Raw genomic sequence first — 20,146 nt, 5'->3', positions numbered from 1 at the left:
ATAATGTAAGTCTCTGATACATCAGCCCCACCTCCATAATAACAAACGACATCCTGAAGATGAAAGGGTCTGGAAGAAGCAATGTGGTTACCTATATGGAGATATAAGTTTTTCCAAAAGTTTTTTGTACTTTCACATTGAAAAAATATGTGAATCAGCGTTTCGTCTTCACTCTTACAAAATGTGCATGAACTGTCAATCTCCAAATACTTTGCCAAAGTACCGTTTACTGGGTATATTTTATGAAGAATTTTGAAATGAACCTCTTTTGTTTTATTGGGAATGCAGTACTTATGAGGTAATAGCCAGGCTTTTTTCCAGTCTGTTGTGTCAAGGAAGGATGCCCAGTAAAATTTGCCTTTAGGAACATTATGTTTTTTATTTTGAAAAAGTTGTCGAATATATTTATTATTACATTTGTTGTGAAATAGACTAATTCCATTTAAAATCAGCTCTGGTTCTTTTATAAGTGTGCGCACAACATAGACATATATGTCGCGTGTGCACGACATACGCATTGCATCCGCATGACATAGACATATACTGTGTGTGCACCACATACGGATTGCTTCATATGACATAGACATACCTATTGTGTGCATATGACATGGACATACATATTGCGTGTGCACGACATCACGTGAGCACGCTAACGTCTTCAATATTTTTTCCCCACATGTCACTTTAGGAACTCCTTATGATGCGACACAACAGAAACATTTAAATACAGACATTGTGTGCACATTGTGAGTCACTTTCTGAATTTTGTTTTCGAACCGTTTATTTTCAATATCTGAGGTGTGTCTGCTGCCGTTTTCAGACGTATGGACATAAATGTCACTTATAATGGTATTCAAACTCACATTGGTAGCATTTAACACTGGATAAAGCATATAGTCTGTACCTGAGGTGATCATTGGCATAGTAGTTTATGCCATTGTTTTGCTGTGACTTTGTGGAAATAGAAACTAAAATGGTCATTTCTCTTTATCCTGTGTGTAGTTAGGACTTGGTGTTATTCTATTCTGTGAAAATATTTTTGCAGTTTTGAGGTTCTCTAGGTTTGTTAAAGGGACTCGTCTCCATCAGAAAAACTGCAGTCTATTTAGCAGAAAACAACATAATTAAGGTAAAAAAGCACTTTAAAAAGCCATTTAAGTTTTCAAAAATGGCAATAAATACAACAACTTGAGGATGACAATATAAGGCACGTATCCTAATTTAAAGGAATTCATACTCATAGCTGCATCTAAGCTCTTAATTTTCATCAAGCATTATATTAACAGGTCTAGCCATAAAGGTTGACAATGTAGTATGTGGAGATGGAATAAAGTTAAGGTGGAGGGAGTTTGGATTTTCTACTGCCTGACCTCCTGATCTTCAGCTCCTGCTCATATCGCTCCAGCTGACTCCAGAATCCTGGGTTAGGCTCGACTACTGATCGGGCACTTTTTACTACCTGTTAGAAAACATGGAAACAACAGAAGAGCTGCTTTGAAATGTGATTTTGTGCTTTAAAATGTGCATTCTGCTATTCTCCACTTCACTTCCTAATCTGCAATTGCCTCTGAATATCACACTAACTGTACCCAAAAAAATAAATAAATAAATAAATAAATAATTTTTTTTTACTAATACTACTAATACTTTCCTTCTTAGACTTTACAGACCTGAAACTTGCCTATAGCACTTATTCATTGTTGCTCTTAGTTGTGTAAATTGCTTCCTTGTCCTCATTTGTAAGTCGCTTTGGATAAAAGCGTCTGCTAAATGACTAAATGTAAATGTATTCGATATTTGACATAATCTCAACTGAAACAGGAAGACAGGGCAGGACAGAGTAGCTCCTTCCCTTTTTTCAAAGACAGACAGTTGCAACATAGGCTTATTCTGGAAACGTAGCCCTATATACCTGTCTGGAGATTGCAAATTATGTGTTGTTATTTCACGCGGCCGTCATTTTAATAGCTGATTTGACCTGGTATTCACCAGTGCTCAACAGAAATGACTATGATTGGCCGTGACAGTCAACAGGTCACCACTTTTCAGAGAGTGCAAACAGACATACAGGGATGCTGGAGCGTTTTAAAGCCGTGAAGATCAGTCGATTACTAGCCTGTGTTTGCACTCGGTAAACATCGGTGAAGTGCGGTGAACGGATGCCCGGCCAATCACAGTCATTTCTGTTGAGCATATGAACACAATGACAAATCAGCTGTGTTTAAGGTTGCGTACAACAGTGCTTAAATATTAGTGGGAAATTGACGGTTTTTAAATTTCAGTACCGAAATTTAGAATCAAGTCTACTATTAGAAGTCTAATGTAGTGAACGAATCAGTCAATTAACGTGAGTTTGATGAATGGCATCTAATACGTGTGTTTGGGAAAGAAAACCTTTGCTAACTAGTCCCATTTCCATTAACATAGCCGAAAGTTAGGTCTGATTTCCCTTTTTATTTTCAAAATCAAATCAGAATGGACGTTCGCCCTGCTGAAAAATCCAGCTTAAACCAGCCCAGGATAGTTGGCTTGTTTTAGCTGTTCGACCAGCCTGGTTTTAGAGGGGTTTTGGCCACTTCCAGGCTGGTTTCCAGCCATTTCCAGCCTGGTTTTAGCTGGACAGGCTGGAGATGACTAGCTAAAACCTGCTTGACCAGTCTAGCCAGGCTGGGAGCACAGCCAAAACCAGCTAAGTCCAGCTTAAACCAGGATGGTTTTAGATGGTTTTAGCTGATCACTTTCCAGCCAGACCCGCTAAGACCAGGCTGGAAATGGCTGGAAACCAGCCTGGAAGTGGCCAAAACCTCTTTAAAACCAGGCTGGTCGACCAGCTAAAACCAGCCAATCATCCTAGGTGGGTTTAAGCTAGATTTTTCTGCAGGGCGGTCACTCAGAAAGGGGTGACATTATAAATTTCTGTCATTTTTTTTATTTGATGATAAGATGCACAGCCAGGTACACAACGTTCCTGTGTGACTCTAGGCAATTTTTCTGAGTTTCTTTCCATTTCAGCCTCGCTTCCACTTTTAAAAATGGCGCCTGGGTGTAATCAGTCCATGGCGGCACCTGCTGGTACGTGTAAAGAATAAGGTCATATTGCAGAAATAGATGTGTTGCCTCAGTTACAGCAGTAAACAAAACAGTATGATGTCAAATCTAGCAGGATTTTATCGATTTCATAAATGACAAAGCATCAATTCACAGATTAAATTCAGGCAAACTTTAGCATACAATTAATTATACAAAATAAAATCCCTCATAAAATAGAATTTTAAGACTTTTTAGTCATTTTAACGGCCGTAAATTTCTCTAAAATGATTAATCAACCTTACTGGGAATCTTGCTGTCTGTGAAGAATAAGAGAGCTCTCAGATATCATCTAAAATATCCTAATTTGTATTCAGAAAATTAACAAGGTCTTAGGGGATTGAAATGACATGAGGGTGAGAAATTAATAACAGCATTTTCATTTTTGGGTGAACTTACCCTTGAAAATAACAAGAATAAAATAGCTACTTAAAGGGATATTTCACCAAATTTTTTTTTAATTTACTCACTATTTTCTCACCATCAAGAGTTTTCAAAACTTTGAGTTTCTTGACTTCCAAACTAGTAAAAAATAAATACCATGGGAGTCAAGGGTTACAGGATTTCAGCATTTTTCAAAATATCTTATTTTGTGTTCATCAGGAAAAAAAACTAAGAGGTTTGTGAAAAGTGAATAATGCGCAAATGATGAAAAATTGCCATTTTTGAGGTGAATTATCCTTTAAATATTCTTTAATGCTACATGTTTCCTGACTAAAACTGTTTAATATCCAAACTGAATTTGATGTAAACATTATTCATACCTGGAAGGCATCTGTTAGAGTGAGACTCTGGTGCTTCATCAAATAGGCCACGCAGACAGTAGCTGAGCGGCTGCGTCCGTTCTTGCAGTACACAACGGTCCGACCCCCCCGTCCTGCCTCACTGGCTATAGCATCAGCACAGCGGTCAAAATACCTGTACAGGTCTTCATTAGGGTCGTCATAGACAGGTACACGCAAAGTGCTGACCCGAGCAGAAGGAAAGGGCTGCTGCTTGGACACATTAATACACAGGGTGACTGCCTCCTTCTGGATGAGGTCATTGTTACAGGCTGACCGTGCGTTACTGATCAGCAGACAATCTGTTACTGCGCTCAAATGCAGCATGTTTTGCTATATACTTGGATAAATATGATTATAGGATTGTTGGAAACATCATAAAGTGCATTTGCTCATCATAATCACAGATCAACTCAGTTCCAAGCTTATTTATTAAAATAATAATTGAATATTTTAATAAATAATTGTGAATATTTTCTATGTCACTTTATTTTCTCATATACTATATTACTGTAAGTTATCTATGTTTATTTATATGTTTATAAACTATTAGCTACTAGTCAATTAGTTAAAGGTAACTAATAACATTAACAGTTCCTCGTTTGATTGTATGTGCACCTTTTGTAAAGCAATTATTATTGTGAAAAGCCCTATACAAATGTTCTTGAATTGAATTAATATACTTTACATGTTTTATAAAGACTAATGTTGTTATTGCTGATATAGATGCATATGTCAGATATTAAAGTGTACTGTCTCTTTAAGGAGAATGGTCAGATGTTTCATGCTGGTCCCAATGCCCTTAAATAAGTCTTGCAAAAGCTGTTGAATAAACCAGAGAGGACAGAAAGACATTTAGTATTCATTAAACATTCACAACAAGCACATGCAAAGCAGTTTTGTAAAGAAATCTATAAGTGTCATGCTCCAACAGCATGTTTAATATAGCAGTACGGATATAGTCAACCTTCAAAACATAAACATCAAAATCAGATTAAGAAATCGCTGTGACCTACGGATTGAGCGCGGGGATGATCATCGAAGCGGATTGTCAGCTCCTCTTCCTCCTCATCCTCGATTCCTAATAGCACGATAAACGTGCAGTGAAGGCACACGTAGAGCTCTGGCCCCGCCCATTTATCTGTCAATCATCTCCTCGCCCCAATGACTGGCGTTGGATCGAAATAGCTGTAATTTGAAACCTAAGCTTGACATCCAGCTGACCCTGGAGTTTTGCATCTGAAAATAAATAAATAAAAACTTATCAGTCCTGTCAATTAAGTGATCAAATAAATGACATTTTCTGCAACTATAAAGAGGGTTTTTCGGTAATAATATGTTGAGCAAAAAGAAAACGGATCATGTTTGTTCATTTGAAAAAACTAATGTCGGCTCCTAATGGATTGTTGTGTCTTCACAATTTAGAGGACATTTAGCTACATTATCCATTAGCTTTGTCTGGGATTTAATGGATATTTTTATATATATATATATATTTATATATGTATATATATATATATATATATATATATATATATATATATATATATATATATATATATATATATATATATATATATATATATATATATATATATATATATACTACCTGACAAAAGTCTTGTCCTTGGTCCCAGTTGTAAGCAACAAATAATAACTTGGAAAAAAGTGGCATAAGGTAGATTTTTCCTTTGAATTATCTGTTGAACTGCATCCCAATCATCACAAATACTGCAGACCTACTGGAACCCGCATGGACCCAAGATTTTCACAGAAATCAGTCAAGTTTGGTAAAGGAAAAATCATGGTTTGGGGTTACATTCAGTATCGGGGCGTGTGAGAAATCTTCAGAGTGGATGGCAACAATTCTTCAGCAGGATAGCGCTCCTTCTCATACTTCAGCCTCCACATCAAAGTTCCTGAAAGAAAAGATGGTCAAGGTGCTCCAGAATTGGCCAGCCCAGTCACCAGAGATGAACATTAGTGAGCATGACTGGGGTAAGATGAAGGAGGAGGCATTGAAGGTGAATCTAAAAATTCTTGATAACCTCTGGAAGTCCCGCAAGATCACTTTCTTTGCCATTCCAAATTACTGTCAGAGATGTATGGATGCAGTCCTCCAAGCTCATGGGAGTCATTCACAAAATTCATTCTGTTTCCACTGCACCATGACTTTATATTCTATACTGGACATTATTTCTGTTATGTGACAAGACTTTTGTCTAAGCAGAGTCAGACCTTACTGTCCTAATGAAATAATTCAAAATCAAGGCATACTCATATTTTATTTTAGCAAAATAAGCGTAATCTAGAGGCCTTTCATTTAAGCCACTTCTGATACCAAATGATCAACTATAAGCCAAGTGATTATTTGTTGTTCCTAAAACTTGTATAGGATATGGTGATGCATTGGCGCAATAGGTAGCATGTTTGCCTCACAGAGGGTCACTGGTTCAAGCTGGGTCAGTTGGCGTTTCTGTGTGGAGTTTGCATGTTCTCCTCGTGTTCATGTGGGTTTCCTCCGGGTGCTCCGGTTTCCCCCACTGGTCCAAAGACATGTGGTACAGGTGAATTGGGTAAACTAAATTGTCCGTAGTGTATGTGTGTGAATGAGTGTTTCCCAGTGATGGGTTGTGGCTGGAAGGGCATCCGCTGCGTAAAGTTGCGTAAGTTCATTCCGCTGTGGCAACCCCGGATTAATAAAGGGACTAAGCCAAAAAGAAAATGGATGAATGAATGAAATATTAAATTATTAAATAAATTAATGTATACGTAAACAAATAAAATGTAAATTACACTGTTTTGTCATTTTATGGATTTCACAACAATTATGAACAAATAAAACAAAATAAAAATGAGAGAAATTATATTAACATTATAGTAAGTATAAACAGTTGCCGAGGGTAAACATAAATACAAAGTTAAGATAATAATAATAAAAACATTTAATTAACCAAATGAAATGTACATAATGCTTCATATGTTTTTTAAGCTTTTCTGTTTCTAATAATACACAGTTCAGTACAATATTGTTTGTTCTCTTTCATGAAATGTTCACAACGTAGCTTTAGCCCTCCACTATTTATTTTTTTTATTTATTTATTTAAAAAAAAAATTTTTTTTATTGAATACAAGAAAAATAACATCACTGCATTGAGGAAAAAATACAATAACAAAAAATAAGAAAGAAGACAGAGAGAAAAAATAAAAAATACACCGCCTCAAACATTAACAAAAAAGATTGTCATAAGCTTTAAGAAACTTATTATTTTTCTTATTATTAATAAGCTTAAGAGATTCAATATTATACGAAATTTCAACAAGGAAAGTATTAAAAACAGTTATTGTTTTTAGAAACTTATTTTTGTGTATAAAAAATTTACAGTGTAACACAAAAAAATTTACAATAAGATCGAGAGCATGACCATCATCCGAGAAATACAGAATTTAGCCCTCCACTACTGAAAGGGAAGTAAACATGCAGTGACGCAGTTGTCCCGCCGATACGTCTGACGTCACGACGTCGTTTCGGAGTTCACAGCAACAAGATGAGAGAGGAAGCCTTGAGATGGAGGCAGGGGGGTGATTTATCGTAAAAAAATAGCGAATTTGGAGACAGTTGACATTCCGTTTTCAGAAAGAGATGTAAAAGTCTCCCCAAGGAAGAGTCGTGTGTTAAATTTAGCTATATTAATACTCAGTCAGCACTGGATATTTGGGTGAGTTCCTCAAGTATTGACCGGGCGCCATTTAAACACGCTGTGCGGGAGACAGGAAAGAAATAACCGCTCTCACAGCCCGCACTCGGCTTTCTGCTTCCGCGGACAGATTCTGCTCTCTAATAAACACACTTATTTGTTAGGAGATTGTATTCTCAGTGTGGTAGGCAGTAGAAATGTGGCCTGTTTGTGAAGGCCTCTGGTAGCACCAGGTATTGTGTGTGTTAGCTGGCTAACGGCTAACAGACCTCGAACTGAAGAGAGTTACGACCCCGAGCAAGAGACTACAGGTATAAATTGTGCATCATCAGCTGCCAATTCACGTTTTGTTTCAATTTTCTACGTTCAGTGTAAAAATGTGATTATACCTTGTTGATTTTCATATGCTTGTAATGGGTTCTGTGTTACAACATCATGGTAGTAGTAACACGCCACCCAAAGAAAAGACGTGAAGCTAACTCGGAAAAACAATTATACTGACCAGTGTTGGGGTAACGCGAGTTACATAACAATATTACTTTTCTAAGTAACGAACAAAGTAACGCATTACATTTAAAAGGAAAAAAGTAATAATATTTGAGTTGCTTTAAAAATGTTATGTTAGTTTTTAGATTAATTAATTTACTTTGAAAAAATAAATTGCTTATTTTAAAATGATTATAGTCACGTGGAATCCCGCACGCAATCAGAGACTGCAGGGACAGACAGACAGAAATGAACACGGCAGAGCTTTACATTTCTGTAATTGAAATATTCTCTTTCTTTTGAACTAAGCATGGGCCGGTATAAGATTCTGATGGTATGATAACCTTGGGTAAAAATATTACAATTTTGCAGTATATATGCGACATTCTTTTTGAATGTCTGGGTAAAAAAACAAAAGCTTTTTTCCCTTTTAAACACAATAAATATGATTTTAAGAAACATTTATAACAATAAATCATTGACTTCTTCTGTCTTCATTAGTTTAAAAAACAGATTTGATTTGTTTTACAATTTAAAACGGCATCTTTGCATATATTTTCAGCTGGAGATACTGTTGTCCTGAAAAACGAAACAAAAAAAGTAAATAAATAATCTTCAACATACCTTAGAAATGGTATTGCAGACAATTTTGACTGTTTTAAAACCTTGATTTTTCCAAATCATGATATACCTTGAAAACGGTTATCGTCCCATGCCTATTTTGAACACATGGAAGAAAAGTAAAAGAGCGTTATATGAATGGACAGGGATTTTATTTTTTAAAAAGCAAATAGTACAAAAGTAGCAAGCACATTGCTTTAAACCATAGATCTCAAACTCAATTCCTGAAGGGCCGCAGCTCTGCACAGTTTTGCTCCAACCCTAATCAAACACAGCTAATCCAACTAATCAAGGTGTTCAAGACTACTAGAGACTATTAAGCAGGTGTGAGGTGGTTGGAGATAAACTGTGCAAAGCTGTGGCGCTCCAGGAATTAAGTTTGAGACCATTGCTTTAAGCTGTCATTAATCAGTTTTTTTGTCATATAGAGCTCTGCGGTCAGGAAGTTTTTAAAAGATAACATTTATGCACATTAATTTTGATTGTTTAATTTGTAAAGGTGAAGGTTATACATTGTGTTGTTAACTCCTCTGTTTAAAAAAAACGAAGAAAAAACCCTGCAAATTCTGGAAGAATACGCGAAAGTAACTCAAAAGTAATGTAACGCATTACTTACCATAACAAGTAACTAAGTAGCTCTACTGGTTACTTTTTTGGGGGTGAGTAACTCGATATTGTAATGCATTACTTTCTAAGGTAATTTTCCCCAACACTGATACTGGCGTTCACAGACACGTCAGTGTTACTTAAATTATTTCCCCTCAATTTTTACATTACTTTTAATCTCATTGAAAGCGCATTGGATCGAAAGCAACTCTTAATTTTTTATAAAATTCTTCTACTGAAGTAATACAATGACTTGATCATAGATTACATTAAAATAGCTGCAAGCAAACTGAAAGTGTGTTGTATTTAGGCAAACATACTGGCAGTATTCAAATACATGAGTAGCCATACAGATAGCATTTGTTCACTCTTTCAAAAATACATGATCTGTATCATCATCATCATCATTACCTGTTATGTGTTGATGGATGACTTGGTGACTTGTATTGCAGAAGAACTGTTTTATTTCTGAGTTTATGGTGTGTGTGTGTATGTATTACATTCGATTGAATGGTGCATAATGTGAATTCTCTATTTTCAAAGGTTTGTGAATTTCTTTGAAGGAATAAAAATGTACTTTTCACACACAGAAATAATCATTTGCATCGGTTAGGGTATTCCCAGCCTGTTTTGGTTTTGGACCCAGATTTTACATGGGACATCAAGTGGTGGAAACATTTTTTTTTAAGATTTGGTAACCTGTAAAATAGTATGAATGGTTCAACTTGACCACATTGTTAAACCTAAATAAAAAAATCAGATACAATTAATTTGAAAGGAACATGTTTTTTATTTTATTTGTTTAAATTATTTAAAAGGCTAATTTTACAACTCCCCTTAGAGTTAAACAGCTGAGTTTTACCGTTTAAAAAAATCCAGTCAGCTGATCTTCATGTCTGGTGGTAGCACTTTTAGCTTAGCATAAATCATTAAATCGAATTAGACCATTAGCATCTCACTGGAAAAAAAAAAATTATTGCAGCAAAGATCCTTTATTATTACGACTAATAACGTTTCATTTCCTGCTTTGCATAGATCATTGAATTCGATTAGATCAATAGTATCTTGCTTAAAAGTGACCAAAAAGCTTACATTTACTTTTTAATGCTTATAACTGCAGTTTCATTGTGTACAGGAAAAAAAGTAATGTTGCTATTTTCTAGACCAATATGCATAGGAACTATACTCTCTCGCATAATAATCAAGGAACCATGGCGGCATCAGATGCAATGATGTAACGCAGCACAACCCGCACACAATTCCTGTGCAAGCAGGTGGTCACTTTGGAAGTGACCTAGCTGGGGGCTATTTTCAGGCACTGCATAATGTCATTGCAGCAGGAGAAATGAGATTACACATTGTCTGTAAATAGTAATACTTCAGAATATATAATTATAAAATAGTATAAATGATGTTTGTATTTTTGCAGCAGACACAATATTATGCCATGCTTGAAATGAACCTTTTTTTAAAAAAAAGTGGAGTGTTTCTTTAAGCCAGGGGTGCCCAAACTCAATTCTGGAAGGGCCAGTGTCCTGCATAGTTTAGCTCTAACTTTCTTTAACACACCCGTCGGGAGGTGTCTAGTATAGAAAAAGCTTGATTAGCTGGTACAGGCGTGTCTAATTGGGGTTGGAACTAAAATATGCCGGACAGCAGCCCACCAGTACAGAGTATTGGCACCCCTGCTTTAAGCTAATGACTAAATGCATGTTACACTGTTAGTGTTTAAAGGTATAAAATCTCATAATGACACGTTGTGATTTTATTTTTTATTATTGTGATGTATTACACAGACTTATTTAGCAAAATGATTAGCATAGGAAATGGTACACCTGTCATTTGTCACCCTGATGCATCTAGTATGTGATGAGCACATAATGTTGAGTCACAACCTAACTCTTTTGTAATCAGTGCTCTGGGACTTGCTACATGCAGATAATAGGTTCACAATGAGATTGTACTTTAGTCGTTCTGTTTATAGCACATTTTTCTTGAATTTTTTTCCAACAACAATAAGTTAATTTCATACTTTAATAGCCTTTAAAATTAGTTAAAAAAAGATTTTCCTAAGGTCTTTAACATAATTTACTCTTTTAAGCTAGACCAGCACAGATACCTTGCTGTAGCTGCCTTTCAGCTCTAATGGTTGCCAAATACAATTCCAGAGTTGTCTATGTACTGAGAGTATTTAACTTTTAAAGAGTGAGTTACATCACAAAACTGCTGCTTTCTTAGTAGTTAAGAATAAGGTCTTGCCAACTGTTGTACATTAATACACTGATTACACATGTATTTATTACATGCTAATGACAAATTTGCTGAAATTCATATGCAAATGTAAAATGCATAGTGCTATTGGGATAACTAAAACAGGGTTTCTGCGGGCTCTCAAAAAGTCTTCAAATGTCTTAAATCTCAAAAGCTAAATTTTAGGCCTTAAAGTTTTAACTCTACTGAAGTGTTGTGTTGTAGGTCCTAATCTTTCATTTGTCTTAATTATTTCCCTAAGTCTTAATTTTCCTTTGTTAATTTATAGCTACCCAATCTGCCCATTAACACCTATACAATCACCAACAATCCCAATCTCAATAAAACTTTAAACTTTTTATTTAAACATAGCATTTAAATACTTTCCTTACAGTAACATTTGCTTAAGTTCTCAATTTATTTACTGCTGAGGATACTGACCTGACCCCTATTATTATTATTGTAGACTGAAGTAATTGACAGCTATGTTTTGTGCTATTCTTGGTAAGGGTTATTGCATTCGTGAAATTTACTTGAAAATTACTAAAAAAATATTCAAACAAAATGATTATTATTGTATTATTAAATGTTTTAAACTTTAGTCATTTTTTGATAGGGCAACTGAAAATCTTTTCTAACTGTGATATTCAAAGGCAAAATCAGTTTTTTCATTCATAATGGTCTTAAAAAGTCTTAAATTTAACTTGGTGAAACCTGCAGAAACCCTGTAAAAAGTTTCTATACATTGCTTTGAGCCACTCTTGATACTATAAAAGGAAATAAATTAAATCATTTGCTTTTATAATATCAGCTTTGTGTCTGTTTGCTGTTGAAAGGGCAAACATCTGTTGCTTTCTGTGTTTGAAGTCACGTATGCCTCAAAGTTAACCAAAGCTGCCCTACAGTTTAAATCCTGAACTAATTTATTCACAGTTCAATCTGTGATGAAGATTTTCACTGAAAAGCATTGATCTTTTTGTCTCCAGACACTCAACACCCACAAACATTAATGTCTTTCTTTGACATACCAATTCTTTTGAAGTAAGAGTTGGTTTCTATGCAATAATTTGCATCATGCCACAGTGTTTGGCATTTGTGAGCAGCTTTTTATGCAATCCAAGTTATTTATTCGAAATGTTTTTGCTAATTAGAAAAGCTGTTTCTCTTTAAGTCAAGTCATCCATCTTCACTTAATTGGTTTATTCCTGCAAAAAAAAGTCCTGGAAAGCTATTTTGATCCATTGCAGTTCAACTGAAAGAACATATTAGCATAACCTGTGTAACACTTACTTGGTTACTTGCATAATAAAATGAGAAAAATGGTTCTTATTTAAAGATGGTGGTTTAAGTTGTCGATAACCTTGTGTATTGATTTGTAGTATTGTACTTACCCCCCGCCCCCCAAAGAGTGTTGTTGTCTATGCCCAAATTTTTCAATCACACAATCACATACATTTCTAAAATGAATCCGTGTCATTAACCATGGTTTTTTTTGCCTATGTGTTGTTGTTTTGCATTGATCTGTGCATTTAGTTGCTGATGTTCTCTTGAATTTAGCCAGCGGAAAGAACCCTTAATTTCTCTCCATATCCTCAGGTGTACTAAACCGTGACCATGGCGACTGACATCGGCTCCCCTCCGCGGTTCTTCCATATGCCTCGCTTCCAGCACCAGGCTCCCCGTCAGCTGTTCTACAAGAGGCCCGACTTCGCCCAGCAGCAGGCCATGCAGCAGCTCACCTTCGACGGCAAGCGCATGAGAAAAGCCGTCAACCGCAAAACCATCGATTACAATCCATCCGTCATCAGACATCTAGAGGTATTAGCCTAGCAGAAATACAACTCTCTTTTTTATTGTATGTATTTATTTGGTATAGTTCTGCTTTCACCTCACCCTACAGTTTTTTTTCCTGTAACTTGTTAAGTTTGATTTGTATTGTAAGAATATATTTACTTTCCCAGTACTGGGTTGCAGCTGGAAGGGCATCCGCTGCATAAAACATTCTGGATAAGTTGGCGGTTCATTCTGCTGTAGCGACCCCTTATTAATAAAGGGACTAAGCAAATAAGAAAATGAATGAATATATTTACATGTTTGCACTGAGTAAGATGCACTTAGTCTTGTCGCACATGTATATAATGTACCATCTATATCTGTACAGTTACAATAAAAGCCATTCTATTAGGTTAGTGCTCTTCATTTGATATGCATTTGCATGTGTTGCTAATAAGGAAATCAATAAAAAAGTTAAAATCATAAAGAAATGCATCTCACTGTAAACCAAGCCCTCTTCCTCTGCCACTTTTAACACTTTTCAAATGACTCCCTTTTTCAGAATCGATTGTGGCAGCGAGATCATCGAGATTTCCGTGCTGTTCAACCAGACGCAGGCTGCTATAATGAAGTGAGTGTTTTACTACTACTGCTGCTATTTACAGTTATTGTGCGTGTTTTTTCAGTTTATATCACTAATAAAATAATCACTTTTCTTGTAGCTCGTTCCCCCAGTGGGCATGATTAGCAATCCTATGAATGCTGTCACGACAAAGTTTGTCAGAACCTCCACCAACAAAGTCAAATGCCCTGTGTTTGTTGTGAGGGTAAGTGTTATAAGAAATACATTTTGCTGTAAAACTAATGCAGTCTCACTGCGATTCATAACATTTTTTTTTATTTAAATTCGTATTAATTTTTATTATCTCATTCATATATTTTTTGTATGATTTGCACATCCCCCAATGAGGGGTGGGAATTGGCGCTATTTTTTTTATTATTATTAAAAATTGTATGAATGAAGGGTTCATACTGTCCTGGAAAAGTCCATGGAATTTTCCCCTGCCTGAAAAGTTTTAAAAAAACCAATAAACCTAAAATGTTTTGGTAAAGTCATGGAAGTGTTTAACAAATATCTGTGTACTTGAATATTTTAGATATCTTAAGTATTCTTTTTAGCTTAACTGTTTCATTATTATTTATTTATCTATTTGTTTTCATTTTTTAAATGTGTATGAAAGGGTTTATTGGTCCTTTAACATGACATTCTCTATGTGGGGTAAAAAGCTACTTCAGTTGCAAAAGTTTTAAAAAAAATCAAATTCAGTTTCAGCTGCGGCTCTTTTTCTCGCTTTCACTATAATTCAAGATACATTTTAAATGTGTTGTGTTCTGAAACTATTGCTAACTACAGAGGTAAGATACTGTGAGCGATTAAAGATAAACAAGAAAACACAAACCAACATTTCTGAAATGTTCACACAGACCGCAAGATACTTTCTCCAACTATTTTACAGATTTAAAAGTAAAAATAACTATACAGAGTGTCACTTTTTTATCTGCTGTAATAAGTTTGAACATGTTTGTTTCCCAAATTTACCACACACACTTTGACATTACCTGAATGTTTTAAAAAAGGTCCTGGAATTTTAGTATTAAAAATGTCTATGAACTAGAGGTGTGAGCCTACACTGGTCCCATGGTTTAGCTCGGTTACGGTTATTATGCCATCGATTCCGTTCAATTCGATATCACGGTGCATTGACGATGCTTTCCATAAACAGTTTAATATTTTACTTAGCAACACAATAATTTAGCAAATAAACAAACGTAAATGTTATCCTGCTTGTTTTTGAGGTGGTGTCGAGCGAGTTCTTTAATGCCTTTGATAGGTCACGCGCTCAACGGAAAGGGCTGCGATTGGCTCTAACGCTCTGGTGATGTTCACCGACAAGTGACACTGATATATACGGACGGAGCAATCACAGCTGATCCATGATAGACGTGGTGAAGAAAACCTGCTCTGCAGACACGCTCGTGTCTGGATCAACAAGTTTCTCTATAACAGCCAAGAGGAGATTAGTTTTGACACCACTAGTATCAACCCTGTCCTACGAATTAGCCACTTGAATAGATCTAAAATAGTTAAATTCGACATGAAATCAGGCTTATAAAACCCCATGTACTAAATGTCTGTGTCCTTTTCTTCCTTTTTTATAGTGGACTCCTGAAGGCAGGCGACTTGTAACAGGTGCCTCCAGTGGGGAGTTTACTTTATGGAATGGGCTCACGTTCAACTTTGAGACAATTTTACAGGTAACCATAGAGAGACACAACCTGTTCATAACCTCAAAAGCTTGCTCAAAGTCCGTTATTTATTTATCCATGTTTCTTTCCTTTTTATAGGCTCATGACAGCCCTGTCAGGGCAATGACCTGGTCTCATAATGACATGTGGATGTTAACTGCCGACCATGGAGGTTATGTGAAGTACTGGCAGTCCAACATGAATAACGTCAAGATGTTCCAGGCTCACAAGGAGGCGATTAGAGAGGCCAGGTCTATACACAATCTACCATTTTCTGTAGTTAACCCAAGCCTGTTACTGCTCCTGCAGTGGCAGGGCTCTGCCTGTAGGGGGCTCTCCTCAGTGCTGATATATTCTTCCCTGTGCTGCTCAATGTTCATGTCCTTTTTGATTGATACGTGTGTTTATTTGTCACCTGTGGCTGAGTTATGTATCCTCATCTTTTATATACATAGCTACTTTGTACAGAAAAGGTGTATTTTTCACACTTTTAAATAAAGCATTCCTAATTATTTATACTCAAAGGTGCAATCTAGAATAATAAAAGAAAGAAACAACCATTAAAACACCCTCAGGGATTAAAGTGTTGATGGAAAGGCCTCCGTATCGGAGGAGATTCACTGGTGTAATTGTAGGAAACCTACACAATTTTTAAGTTCACGATGGTTTAACGAGACCGAATCTGTGTTGCCCCTACATCAGAGTCTGCGCCGCACTTTCAACCCTCAAAACAAGTTTTCACTAATAAAAAAAATAAACTTCCTTGAAATAAAGAATAAATATATCACAACTCTATGGGTATAAAAGCACAACATGTTCATCCAGATTCACTGCCACTCATTTAAACACAACATAGAGCATCATTTCAGAAATGATGAACTGCAATATCTTTAAAAACAACATAGGAAGCCTCATTTAAAGTCAGGGTTATTAGATAATAAAATTGCTCATGGGGAATAGGTAGAAGAGAGGCTTTTGCTTAATATATCAATTTTTTGGGGGGGCAGTTCACTCAAAAATGAGAATTCTGTCATCATTTTACTCATCCAACACTTCTTTTAAACCTTTATAAGTTTCTTTATTCTGACCAACACAAAAGAGAATACTTTGAAGAATGCTTGAAACCTGTAACCATATACTTCTATTGTATTTTTTGTACATTGCAAGTTAATGGTTACAGTTTTTTCAGGTACTTTTTGTGTTTAACAGGATACAAAAACACAAAATAAATATTTGAAACCACTCGAGGGAGAGTAAATAGTGAGTAAATGTTCATTTTTGGATGAACTAATCCTTTAACACTTGTATTTCATGGTTTTAGGTGGTGTGCTAAATCTTTGTGTTTAGAAATGGTGTGCTTTTGGAGGTTGGTGAACTGAGGCAGGCTCAGTTTGGCCAAGTGCTTGTGTGTGCCCTTTGGAAGGAAAGTCTGAAGGAATGATCACATTCAGCAAATTAATAGGGATGCTCCGATCGATCAGACGGAGATCAGTATTGGCTAATAATCACTTTAAGACTTGATTGGTACTCTCCAATCTGACCGATCGCATTAACCGATCGCAAGTGTTCGTTTACGGGTTTACACGCAGAGGAAGATCCATTTCAACTGCTTATGCATCAAATAAGCACTCCAAACGTTTTCTTGATGAGACATGTTGAATTCTCCTTTCGTCATTTGCAATGTTTCTAAATCGCTTTATTAGTCATTTTTCTTACCAAATCTTGTCTATTATTTTCTGTAAAGCTGCAACTGACTGACATGTTCTCATAGTTATACGAGACGTGTTTGAGAGATTATATCCAACATCCTTCATTTATTCTCTTGGGAAAGGAGAGATCTCCACTTAAGTATCACACTTAGAGTGGAAAATGTGCTTTATGCAATGTTAAAGTTATATAAAGCTTCAAGCATCAGAATCTCTGTATTGGCCGATCACAGTGATGAGGAATCAGTACTCTGTATCTGCTCCAAAAGTCCTGCCCGGAGCATCCCTACTAATTAAATTAATAGTCCATATAACTTTCATATCTTCATTCCATTTCCTGATATTGCACGGCAGGGCTCAGAATAAAGTCGGTAATAAAGTTCAATCCTTTAGGCTTTTCACAGCAGAACAGCTGTTTCAGGGCAGTCCACATTGGAGTTTTAGTGAGGGATAGTTCACCTAAAAATTCTGTCATGTACTTGCCTTTCACTTGTTACAAACTTTTGAGTTTCTTCTATGAACACAAAGTTACTTTGAAGATTATTGGAAAGTTGTGACTTTGATAGTAGGAAAAACAAAAACTATGGAAGTCACATGTTTCCAACATTCTGCAAATTATCTTCTTTCTTGTTCAACAGAAGAAAGAAGCTCATAAATGTTTTAAACCATTTGAGAAAGAGTCATTTTTAGTGAACTATCCCTTTAAAAGGAGAGTATGATAGCATAGTCTGCTGTGGAGACGGATGGTTCCTTGTCAGATCCACTAAGGGCCCCTGCAGGGTTTAAGGTGTCGAGCCTACAGAGAACTGCTATGTTATCCTTCATTGTTGATTTTCTCCCTGCTGTGTCTTCAGTTTCTCTCCTACGGATAATAAATTTGCCACTTGCTCTGATGACGGAACTGTTCGCATCTGGGACTTTCTGCGCTGTCACGAGGAAAGAATCCTGAGAGGTATGTTATATAAGATGTGGAGGTCTTTTGCAAATGCTTTCCTTTAAACACAAAATCACGCGGTACTCCTTTTGCCTTTTACACACGTGCACACACAGATCTGCACACTGAAGACATTATGGTTTTATTTGTGTACCAGTGTTTTTTTATTTAGGAAACTGAAGACACTCGATTGTGGGAAAAGGTTTTTGCTTTGAGTATTTTTTTTTTTTTGGGTGTTGTTTTTATTGTATGAATAAATAATTTAAAATGTTAAAATTTCCTGCTTGCGCTGATTAACTTGAGTAGTTTTGTTTACTAAACAGACCTAAGTTAAATTTGTTAAATTAAGTTAAATTTGACGAGGAGCCACAGAACAGCATTTTTAGAGTCGCTTCTAAGATTAACCATAATAAAGTCAAGGTTTATCATTTGCATATGTTTTAAGGCCTGTGACGAAGCATTTCTAGAGTTTAAAATATTTGGACTCAAGAAATAAGGACTTTTGGAACTATAACAAAGATTATTTGTCTAGGGTAATGTATTTATTTCTGATGAGGGGTTTCTCTTTCTGTTCCAACATCATGAGATGACGCATGATGCTTGCGCTGATTAACTTTAGTAGTTTTGTTTACTAAACAGACCAGAGTTATATTTGTAGTTCACTTTTACTGCAAACCAACTGCTGATAATTAATAATTATTAAATTTAGTTAGCTTTTATAAAATTACCAAACATTTTATATAAAACATCATAAAACGATAAGGTGATGAATAATTAACTATTTTTTTATTTATGTATTCGATTTGGAAGCAACTATTTTATTTAAATGTTAGCATATAATTGTACACAATAGTCAATATGACACTCTGTTTCAGTACTTGAATAAAAAATATTCATGTTGCTGCTCACTTTTGTGACTTTAAAAAGATCAAGATGTTCGCATCCGCAATCACATTGCAGAATCTTCCATGTTGAGTCTGGATTATAGTTAACCAGGTTCTGCAAAACACAGGATTTTTAGAGTCGCTGCTAAGATTAACCATAATAAAGTAAAGGTTTATGATTTGCATGTGTTTTGAAGGCCTGTGATGGAGAATTTCAAGATAGTTCAAAACATTTGGACTCGAGAAAATATGACTTTTGGAGGTGTAACAGATTAATTGCCTGGCGTAATGTATTTATTTCTGTTCCAACATCATGAGATAGGGCTGCACAATATATCGCTTCAGCATCGAAATCGCAATATGCGCATTTGCAATAATCACATCGCAGGATTTACAATGTTAAGTCTAGATTATAGATTATATTAATGTATTTATTTCTGTTCCAACATCATGAGATACATTGTAAAAAGTGCTTTTCTTACTTAGATTTTTTTTGTCCTGTTTTTAGTCCAAATATCTAAAAATTCTTTTATCAAGAAGCATTTTTTTGGCAAGCAAAACATTGTCTTGTTTTAAGAAATAATATGCCAAAATAAAGTGAGTTTTTCCTTAAAACAAGCAAAATAATCTTGTTATTCCTTTTGACATAAGATTATTTTCTTACCCCATTGGCACCCCATTGCTTGTCTAGAAAATTCTTTTTGATTTTAAGAGTTTTTAGATATTTGGACTAGAAACAAGACAAAAAATCCAAGTAAGAAAAGCATTTTTTGCAGTGTAGGGCTGCTTAATATATCGCTTCAGCATTGACATTGCAATGTTCAAATCCGCAATGATCACATCGCAGGATTTACAATGTTGAGTCAAGTTTATAGTTGACCAGGATCCACAAAACAGCATTTTTAGAGTCGCTGCTAAGATCAACTGTAATAAAGTGGAGGTTTATCATTTGCATGTGTTTTTACGGCCTGTGATGGGAGAATTTTGGGAGAGTTTCAAACATTTGGACTCA

General features: G+C 35.6%; 2 protein-coding genes across 9 annotated transcripts in view; one reads left to right on the top strand and one right to left on the bottom strand.

Moving 5' to 3' along the window:
* Nucleotides 1–4,955, bottom strand: part of dusp28 (dual specificity phosphatase 28) — a 5,346-nt gene extending 391 nt beyond the window's left edge. The window contains exons 1-3 of the mRNA XM_087240443.1: nt 4,886–4,955; nt 3,852–4,691; nt 1–1,459 (exon numbers count right to left, since the gene is read on the bottom strand). The exon at nt 1–1,459 is cut by the window's left edge and continues 391 nt beyond it. Of these exons, the coding sequence (XP_087096569.1) occupies nt 1,334–1,459; nt 3,852–4,196 (471 nt within the window). The 5' untranslated portion in view covers nt 4,197–4,691; nt 4,886–4,955 and the 3' untranslated portion in view covers nt 1–1,333. The remainder of the gene's footprint in view (nt 1,460–3,851; nt 4,692–4,885) is intronic.
* A 2,439-nt stretch (nt 4,956–7,394) lies between these two features.
* wdr33 (WD repeat domain 33) overlaps nt 7,395–20,146 on the top strand; it is a 33,089-nt gene continuing 20,337 nt past the window's right edge. For 3 of the 8 annotated variants that reach the window (XR_015477697.1, XM_087239272.1, XM_087239271.1), the window contains exons 1-7: nt 7,403–7,588; nt 13,127–13,348; nt 13,866–13,934; nt 14,026–14,130; nt 15,524–15,619; nt 15,710–15,861; nt 18,171–18,268. Coding sequence is in view for 5 of the 8 variants with exons in the window: in XM_087239272.1 (XP_087095398.1) it covers nt 13,145–13,348; nt 13,866–13,934; nt 14,026–14,130; nt 15,524–15,619; nt 15,710–15,861; nt 18,171–18,268 (724 nt within the window). In the remaining 3 variants the exon portion in view is untranslated. Of the gene's footprint in view, nt 7,879–13,126; nt 13,349–13,865; nt 13,935–14,025; nt 14,131–15,523; nt 15,620–15,709; nt 16,144–18,170; nt 18,269–20,146 lie in introns of those variants that run through there. The other 5 variants (XR_015477695.1, XR_015477696.1, XM_087239270.1 and 2 more) reach the window with 3 other exon arrangements.

Source organism: Danio rerio, chromosome 2, assembly GCF_052040795.2.
Source record: "Danio rerio strain M-AB ecotype USA chromosome 2, GRCz13ab, whole genome shotgun sequence".
NCBI lineage: Eukaryota > Metazoa > Chordata > Actinopteri > Cypriniformes > Danionidae > Danio > Danio rerio.
The sequence above is the reverse complement of the archived record's forward strand: the minus strand, read 5'-3'. Positions and strand labels throughout refer to the sequence as shown.